This window comes from Lygodium microphyllum, chromosome 19, assembly GCF_053477565.2.
Source record: "Lygodium microphyllum isolate KBCC chromosome 19, Lygodium_microphyllum_v1.1.10, whole genome shotgun sequence".
Taxonomy (NCBI): domain Eukaryota; kingdom Viridiplantae; phylum Streptophyta; class Polypodiopsida; order Schizaeales; family Lygodiaceae; genus Lygodium; species Lygodium microphyllum.
The window spans coordinates 17,431,066-17,441,030 of NC_141153.1; the positions used below are offsets into that span (position 1 = coordinate 17,431,066).

The 9,965-nt window shown below is 39.8% G+C and overlaps 1 protein-coding gene across 3 annotated transcripts; it reads right to left on the bottom strand.

Moving 5' to 3' along the window:
• Positions 1-1,334: 1,334 nt before the first annotated feature.
• LOC148019610 (uncharacterized) lies at positions 1,335-3,968 on the bottom strand. Of its 3 annotated transcripts, XM_087699719.1 has the most exons (3): positions 2,790-2,994; positions 2,378-2,412; positions 1,979-2,259 (listed from the first exon to the last, which is right to left on the bottom strand). In XM_087699719.1, the coding sequence occupies exons 1-3, from the start codon at positions 2,933-2,935 to the stop codon at positions 2,162-2,164; spliced, it is 279 nt and encodes a 92-aa protein (XP_087555845.1). In that variant the 5' UTR covers positions 2,936-2,994; the 3' UTR covers positions 1,979-2,161. The 3 variants fall into 3 exon arrangements, 1 of the variants encoding a protein (XP_087555845.1); XR_015694852.1 differs by lacking the exons at positions 1,979-2,259; positions 2,378-2,412 and adding an exon at positions 1,335-1,972 and having other exon boundaries at positions 2,790-3,968; XR_015694853.1 differs by lacking the exon at positions 2,378-2,412 and having other exon boundaries at positions 1,988-2,259; positions 2,790-3,968.
• Between the last annotated feature and the right edge of the window lie 5,997 nt (positions 3,969-9,965).

A 9,965-nucleotide genomic window follows, 5' to 3' on the forward strand; every position in this document is an offset into this window, starting at 1 on the left:
ACTAACGATTGTGAATGCTTCAGTTGATGTGTAGAGATAGCAGCAGTGGCGAAGGAAAGTATTAGAGTCTAGCGAGTATTCGACCTATAGATTATATTTTGATAGGTGTCACGCCTATATTTTGTTATGTCTATTGAGGCATCGATTATTTATTATTATTTTGTATGCGCCTATGCGCACGGATATGTTATTTCTATTTGGGACATTGTGTTGGGCGTGCCAGACTCTATGGACACCGTCCATTAGCTTTATTTCCTATTTTTGTAAAAGCAAACTCAAAAGCTAAAAGCTTGTCATTATTTTGTAAATTGGGCTATTATTGAGCATGAAGATAAAAATATACATAAAATACATGCTTTGTGAAGTGCTCACACAAGGCATGGGGGAAGATTGAACCCAATTGGTCTCTTGCTCTTGTCGTTCATGCTTTTTACATTGTTTTTTGTGCAAAAAAATAGAGTTCATTGTTCTTGGGGACCTTCCGAGATTCACTACGTGAGCATACTGCAACCGATCTGCGCACCACCAAATGCATTTGGTATGCAACTATCTATGCATGTTATGCAAGGTCCAATGCATTCAAGTATGACAAGTAAAATTTAAAAACCCAATGTATAATAATATTGACATGATATCAAGGGACAAAGTGGCAAGTTTGGCAACATATATACAACCCATTGCATTTGGGACTCATGATACTAAAGCTAGTCATGTAAATACTCCATATAGTATTTATCATAAGAAAAAATGCAATTACTAATGCATGCAATATATGGAAAATTGCATCTTGGTATGGTTGCTAATAATACAAATTCCCATGCACTATCACATAACAATGGTCCAAAGTATACAAACAAAAATATTTCATAATGTAACCGATGCTTCTAACATGTGATGCACACATGAACAGCTAGTTAACTAAATGCAATGTTGCATACTAGTTGAGTTAAAATTAAAGCAATATGAAAGTAAAAAGGATCGCATTGCTTGAGGAAAATAACCTACGACCTAGTGCAAGCTTTGAAACATGAAAAAATAGAGATAAAATATCCATGTGCTTCTCTGTGAAGTTTTAGTATTATTTTACCTATTAATGGATGTTATCTAGATGAAAAAAAAGGCCTTAACAAACCACTATCAATTGTTACAACTCTTTAACAAAATGTGAAATTTCAATGATTTGCTTTGCACTTAATGAAAAGTCGATCAAATGAGCAAATGTGACTTGCACATGTGAGATACAAGTTAATTATTTCACTAGGTAAAACCCAAGAAATCTGTATAGTAGAGTGAAAAACTTGCACAAAAGAATTGGCCGAATGTTGGGCGACCTGTCTATTAATAGATGTAGAAGGATCCTCCCAAATAAAGATCTTGTTTGTGAGGGACAAAAACTCTCTAGGACCGCGCACCGTTTAATGAAACTTTTAATTATTTACATCTTTTGGGGCTGTATTAATGAGCTAATCAGTTTGTAATGCATTTTTAACTCAACATTTCTTCTCTTAAGCAAGACTCTGTAAGATAGCATTTCGTACATAGGAATGTTCCCGCCTAGCTGCCGCGGTAGCACTGCCTTAACTGTTCCAGGGCATTTGAACTTCTTAAAAAAGAAAAAGTTGAAGCCACAAAAACAGGGAAACAGAAAAAAGCCTGCAATAATCCTGCATAAAAACACAGCTCCACTATACACCCATGCAGAGAACATGCAACCTCTACAGTGGTAGTGTTACAAAGCAGAAGTAAGTGGCTTCCCTTTCTATGTGTTCATAATAAAACATGGTTGTTGCTCCAGAACTGACAACCATCAGTCCTATTCTCAAAGGTAGGCTGTAAAGCTTCCTCATAAAACCTGCAAATATTATACCAGCTGCTCCCAGAAGTTGCCTTTCTAAAAGATCTAGACTTGAAAGCAAGCAGGCTGGTCACGAAGTTCACATCTTTCCTTTGCCAGGCAAACCTGTAATTCAATCTGACCACTTCCACCTGTTAATTCCTGTGTCTACGAGTGCACATTATTCAATATTTGTAACCTGATGGACACATTCAAGGAGAAAAAGGAATTTTGTAGTCTCAACAACCACAAAATTTTGTATTTTCAGACACACAAGTAAAATGGCTGTCCTGCCACAGAAATGGAAAAAGCACCGGCGAACTAATATCACATACATCCTCTCATCTCTTGCAGGGAGTGCATGCAATGATCATGACATGCGGTCTCAATCTGCATGTCATGGTTCCAACACACCAGGGAGGGATCTGCACACAGAAGATAAGTACTCGCTCACCAAAAGGACTATATCATGCTAACAATGACTGTCTTGGTCTGCTTTCAAAGATAATAGATCCCAAGAAAGCGTGAAAAAAATTGGTCTACCTTCCACCCAGCCAACACAAGCAACATGAGGACCTCTGTTACACAACCATGAATGACATTTTCAGGCCAATGTCAGCCATTTTATACAATGCTAAAAGCAACAAAAAGAGGCATCCAATCATAAGTCACTTTTAAAGGGCATATAATAGGAAGGGCTTCCCCATTGAAAACAACTAGAGCTTGTACCACACATGCACTCACGAAGGTTATAACTACAGAGATCATAAGCTATCTCATGGGAACAAATAAGGTATTGAATGCGGTTCAGCTTTGATGCTGCCAATTTTTACAGCATTACAAAGACGGGAATCTCAAACAGTTTGACACATTTACATCATAAGAAGAAATTACCTAAAGCTAGACCCCATTTAAAAAAATTCAGAGTAGTGTGTTTTTCTTGCACGTCTTGTACCTGGTAGCATTGTACAGTTCCATTCGCAGAAACAGATACGATCCTGGTAGCATTGTACTGTTCAATTCACAGAAACAGATACAATCCGAATATGTGTGGCCATTGATGCATAAAGTCTGTAGATCCAAACTCTTCTCCATGTGCATCGATCTCAAATACAGTGATTTCTGAGCAAATGAAGCTAGAAAATGTCACTGGCCATCACTGATACTTCTGATGGTCTCTTCTCTTAGCCTTGTACTGTTTTTGGTGGAAATTGACGAACAAAACCAGGAGACTTGCATTGAAGAAGGCATTGAAGGTCCAAGCTCCCATGCCTGCGCATCCATCTCCAGTAAAATGGAGCCACAGGAGGACAATGGAGACCGAAAAGCTGAAGATGAACTGCACAATCTGGCAATTCGTGACGACCTTCTTCCAGGGCGGGGGCATCCCCAAGCTGCACAAGAGGTAGTAGGAATACATGAGAACATGCACGCCTGTATTCGTGAGCATGGCGATGATCTGCAGGGACTGCGAGAACTCGAGCCAGAAGAAGGACATCACGACGACGACAGCGTGGTGGAAGACGTGCAGGAACGTGAGCGGCCGGCGCTTGAGCAGCAGCACGAACGTGTCGAGGAGCTCGTAGTACTTGCTGAGGTAGAAGGCGTATGACCAGAAGAAGACGGGGCCGGCGGGGCGGGTTCCGGCTGGGAAGCAGAAGAGCCAGGGCCAGGGGCGGGTCCGCAGCTCGGCAGCAGCGGCGAGGAGGCAGCCGAGGAACATACAGAGGGATCCCGAGAAGAGGACGAGGTTATGGAGGCCGGGGAGGGGGCCGAGGGGAACAGGGGAGGCCCTGCGGGCGAGGAGGAGGGAGAGGGTCGTGCTGCAGAGGAGGTAAGCCAGGACAGAGGAGGACAGGAACAGGTAGGAGGAGGCGAAGGTCTGGGAGGGCTGCCATTGGAAGGACCTGATGAAGGGGTGCTCGTAAGACCACGCAGAGATGGCTGGAGGGAAGATCTCCAGCAGGGAGGTCGCCATGGATGTTATCCTGGAGCATAAAACCTACTGTCCTTGTGTCCCTTGAGAGCTTCTTCTTCTCCAACTGTGGGCGTTGCTCCAGGTACGGCTAAAGCTCTTTCCAAGCTTCGTCCCCCATTCAGGAAAAAGAGTCCTGTCTTTCCATGAGCTTTGTTGGTAAGTAAGATTGATGAAGTCATATTCAGTGTGATCGATTTTCTCACCATGTAGCCCTAAGAGTTGAGACACGCGCAACTCAATTGACCTGTGCGGGTCCATGTGGTATGCAGTGCATGCATAGCAAACGCTAGACAATGTGAGAATACCTATGACCATACATCTATCACTACATTTTACTGTTGGTCTAATTCTAATCGTAATTCGGTAGGAAAAACTAGACAATGCATGGTATGTACCTAGGGGGAACATGCATGTGTAGCATCATTATTTGCACCTTGTAGACTCTATAGTGTGTGTTACAATTGATCCAAAGCTCAAACATTGCTTTTACCACATTTATGGATGTGCATGTATCATCACCTCGATTAAGAGTGGCTATGATCTTGGATGGATGATCTTGGGCATGAAAATTTCACTTTTGTGCACTTTTTGGGGTGGCAAGCAAGCATCACCTTCTTAGTGCCCAGCAAGAGCACTACTAGAAATCTAGGCCAAAAATAGAGTATCTTCACATCACTTGGACTAGAATACTCATCACCTTGACTACATAATTTAAGCCCTGAAAGTCTTGCCAAACTATCCTTTATTGTGACACATAGTACTAGATATATCTAGCAGACATATCCTAACCAGTATGAGTTAAATAAGAGCTTTTGGGGCAAAACAAACTAGTCTAGGCACTTGAATTGATCACTTTGACTAATTTTGAGCATCACCTTAATTGATCCTTCACCTTGACTCAATTTGATCATCTCCACCTCTTCATCTCTAATATAGCATCGAGATTGACCACTTAGTGCCCATTTTCACTCTCAAGGTGATTCTTAATGTTGATTGACTCAAATCTACTCAACTTAGTCATCACCTTGAGTCAATCCAATTACCTTGATCAAGGTGTTCATCACCCTAACTAATTCCATAAAACCACTCAAGGTGGTCTTCACCTTGACTACATACCATCCCATCACCTCCTCCCAAGGCGATCATCACCTTGAGTGACTATCACCTCTACTCACCTTCACTCTGATTAAGGTGATCACATCACCTTGAGTTAGCATCACCTCTATTGACCTTCACCATGGTTAAGGTGATCATTACCTTGACTAGACCTGTCGCCTTGATTGGACCCATTCCATTTAAGATAATCTAACACCAACTCCACTCAAGGCAATCGGTATCACCTTGGTTACATCCATTAGACTAGGCATCACCTTAATTAAATTCCAACACCCCCACTCAAGGCAATCTTCACATTGCTTGGATCAGTTCTACTCATTATAATCATCTTGATCAAGTGTTCGTCATCTCCATTGACACAAAACTACTCAAGTTGATCATCATCTTGATTGAATTCCATCACCTCTACCACATCCTCTCACATTGACTTGCATTATGACCACTCAATGTGATCATAACCCATCACATTAATGGAACTAGATCACCCTGACAAAGGTGTTCATTACCTTGACCAACAAAAAATATATTCACATTAATTAGCACTTAACCTACATAGAGCACATAGACTAACTCACTCAATGTGATCCTTCACCTTGATTAAACCCATTCCCCTTGATTACACCACCTTGATCGAGGTGAACACTTAGGCAATTCCACTCAAGGTGATTGTCACGTTTGTTGCACTTTCGTCTTCGACCATCATAACACATCATGGTCACTCAATTTGGCCTTCATCTTGATTTCATAATATCAAAACTGCTCAAAGCGGCCCAAGGTGAGCCAACACCTTACATTCTAAAGTGATGCCCCCATCAATTAAAATAGGCCCAAAGGAGCCCAATGAGGCTAGATAATCACTTGATTAACCACAAATTGGCATAAAATTTCAACTTTGTTATTATTGAGTCATATTTATCACCTCTAGTGTATCTAGGCTGAGAGATCCAATGGCCGAGGACAAGAATTGACAATTGTATCATAAACTGAGAAAGTCCCTAGTGGAAAAAAATAAAAGGTGTTCCCACCAACATTACCCAGTTATCATCAATGATCACCTTTATTAGAAAAAAGTGGATACAAGAGACCAAAACTCATTAAACTCAAAAGTTGCATGAATAAAGCTCATCCATGCATAATAAGCTAAAAAGCTAAGAGACTACATTAGAAAAGGCTGAAGAAGCAGGAACTTTATCCAAGAAGTTGCGGAAACCCGCATCTACCACTTCTATGTATACAAGTCATCAACATAGACTTTAGTCTTTATAGGTATATCCCAACCATGGATCTTTCATTAGAATGAGTAAAGAAAATAGTTGAATTGATTGGTCTACATGCCTTAAATCTATACATGTGTATGGAACTTGTATTTACTACACACACCATGATTGTACACCTATACACTGAAGGTGACGAGTACTCATCACTGTGACTTTATTATTTATTCTTTTAGTGACTATTGAATAAGGGAAGGTTGGTTACACATTGTGATAGTTGGAGTTTCCACATATGGTGACTAACTCTCTTTCTCTCTTGCTCCATCTGTCATAACTCTTGCTTTTGCTTGTGTGCTTCCACTCGGACTCTACCTTTCGATTATGGGCTACGTGCAAAGGGTGATAATCACTCTTGAGAGAGGACCATGGAGTTTGAGTTTGACTCACTATAGAAAAATAATACATGGGATTCGGTTTCCTTGTCAAATGGCAAATATACATTGCCATGCAAGTGGGTGTATAAGGCATGTTTAGTCACAAAGGATATTAAACAAGAAAAGCAATCTGAATTTGATGAGATATTATCCCCAATGGTCAAGTCGACAACCCTTTCTTTGGTATTGACCTTGGTTACATAGATGGATCTAGACTTATACTAGATGGATGTTAAGATGGCTTTCTTATATGAAGACTTGTGTGAGGATAAAGGACTTTGAGTAAAAGGATAAGAAACACTTAGTGTGCAAGTTGAGGAAGAGCCTTTATGGACTTAAGCAGGCACGTAGGGAATGGTATCATCACCAATGCAAACAAGTTGACATAATAATTATAAGAGAATGGGATGTCCATTGGCTAATAAGCATGATATGTTCAAGATGGAGATTGGTAGTACTATTTTTATCAAACTCTATGTTCTATGTTTGGGATTAGAACCATTAGCTTATAGCTTGGATGAATGAGATAAACACGTATTGCAAAACTTAACCCAATACCTTATGGCATGATCTGAAGGGGACTAAGCAACACCCTAAGGTGAAATCAAATAGAGCATGTGGCTAAGAGAAAGATATCTCCATGTAAATGGAAATGTATAGCTAATATTTAGCTTTGTTTATAAGCACTTATGTGGAAGCACCTTCACAAGACACTACCTCTCCATGTTTAATGATGCCAAAGGAGTAGCACAATGTTCTCTATGACTCATTTGAAACAAAAAATACAATAAGAAGTGCTCAACCAAGTGAGATGCTCTCTTGAATGATGGAGGTGTTGGAGAGGGTTAATCAACACAAATTGGTCAAGGTCGATGAAGAAAGTACAAATAGTACATGTGACATCATGGTGGTTTGTCTATCTAGAAACAACATTGTGCATGGATTGAGAGGATAAATTTCCATTATGAAACTCCCACATTGTGAGGCAAGGTCAGATGATGTGATACATCTAGTCAATCACTCACTCAAGTACATAGAGCTATTTATTTTCACTGCGAATACCCTTTATAGTGGAGTTCATTGAGTAGGTTGTGGAGGATGGGCATCAATAAAGTGAGTTGGGGCAAAGATATGGACCTTATACATGACAAAAGTTGTCCACAACAAGACAGTTGTATTCATTGTCAGAGGTAGAGAAGTTGTAATACAATCATACTAGGTTGCTTGCAATAGTATTAAACTTCGTGACTTCTTTTTTGAATTACATTAGCTAATATTATCCCTCCAAAGTTCATGTTAGATGATATACAAATGGATGATTGGTTGCAAGATATAACATGAGCTTCTATGAGAGGTTAAAGTGAGATCCATTGAACGTTTTTAAACCAATGAATAGGCATTTTTTAAAATTTAATATATTTTTAGCATATGTTAGTATTAATGTTGTGTGATATAGGTGGCATGCAATGCGGCATGGCTTTTTCAAGGTCAATTTTGCATGTATAAATGAGAGAAGAGGACACAATCTTGGATTGCAATGCGGATTACAATTATCTTGCATCGATAGCATTAGATTCTCAAAGATAGGTAGTATATTTATATCACTTTGCTAAACGGCTAGATTTTTAAGAGCAAAGGTGACATAATCAATTAAACCTCTATTATAACAAAAGCTAACATAGGTCTTTTCTTTTTTCCATAACAAGCATACACTTTCTCACATTCCCTAATGTTCATCTATAACTATCCCTAACAATTAGAAAGTTTGTTGTGTTCAATGTAAATGAGATGCTTCTACATAGATGATTGAAGCAAAATTGGTCATTACTAGTCAAACCCTTGGAGATAGATAGATATTGGGTCATCTTACAACCAGGCCTTGCAAAGTTTCTAGTGAAAATATATGCATTGTTTGATATTACCATACGGAGCTCAATGAAGGAGGAGAACTCAAGTGAGCTACTTTAAGTCATGAGAAGTGAATGTATAAAGTAGACTATACAAGCACAACAATTTGTGTTTCATATATGGTCAAGCAAGTTGTTGTAGAATTGAAATTTGATGTTTATAATAAATATGTACATTTGCTTTATGTAGTATTGTTCTTTAACTTGTAAAACACAATGGATTCTATTTATTCTTATGTAGTATATTCATGCAATACAATGTGAAATACATTTGTATATCAAAATATACATAGACTATTTGATTGTTAAACTCTAGATCTTTAAATGGTAGATTTGTGGAATAAATATCTAATTCATGTAATGAAGCAACATGAAGTTATATTTTATGGAGATTCTGAAGCAATTGCAATGATCTATTGTTAATGGACATATGAATTGATCCATATATAAGCCTAATTAGGAGAGAGAGAGAGAGAGAGAGAGAGAGAGAGAGAGAGATGTTATTGAGGGGAAGGAGGAGAGGGAGATGTTGGTGATGGGTCCCTAGCATATATGAGAGAGAATGGATGGAAGAAACAAAAACTAGTGAGTGAGAAAGTTGGAAGGGGTGTAGTGGGAGCTCACGCTAAACCACCAAGACCCACAGACCGCTTATTGTTTCAAGCATTTCAAGCAAGCACAAATGGTTATCTCTCACCTAGCCAATGCGCCTTCGATCCTGGGAGGGTGTAGTGAGCTCACCTTGATGCCCAAATGAGTAGCCTTCTCCCTCAAGCAACCTGGTAGCTCCACGATTTGAGATGCGAGCTCAAGCAACCTTAAGCCTCCACCTTCACGCTCCATCCTCCATAGCCATGCACGAGATAAGAGAAGAGAAGAGAAGAAGAGAGGAGATGATGGAGAGCTTCTTCTCCTTGATCCCTCACCCTCACACACTCACTCTCTCACACTCTCACACTCCCCCTCTCAAGCACACACAAGCAAGTAAGAAGGAGAAAAGAAGAGAAGAAGAATGAGCTTTCCATTCTCTTTTTGAGCTTATATACAAAACCCTAAATCCTTTTTGGGTGGTCATTCCCCGTTTTCACATGGCCAGCCGTGGCTTGGGCCCTCTTTCCTATTATCCTCCCATCTTCCCATCTTCCTTTCTACGGCCTATCTACCCCTATAATTTGCACATGAGAGAGCCTGGCACTCTCTTAAAAAAGTTTTAGGGAAGACTTGCATTTAAAAATGTGCTTTTGCCTTTAACTTATCTTTTGAGTCAGCCCTTGCACTTTAGGCCATGTTCCTTCCTGCTTCTTCCTTTGTGTCTGATTTCCTTCTAGGCCACCTCTTTCTACTCCCGGCTTGTGCTTTTTCACTTTTTCTACTTTTTCTTGTGCTAAGGTTAACATTATCCCCCTCTTAACTGAGTGCTAGTTCCATGGCACTAATGGGTAATAGCTGCAAAGTAGGGTGGGTATAGCGAAATGGCCTTTT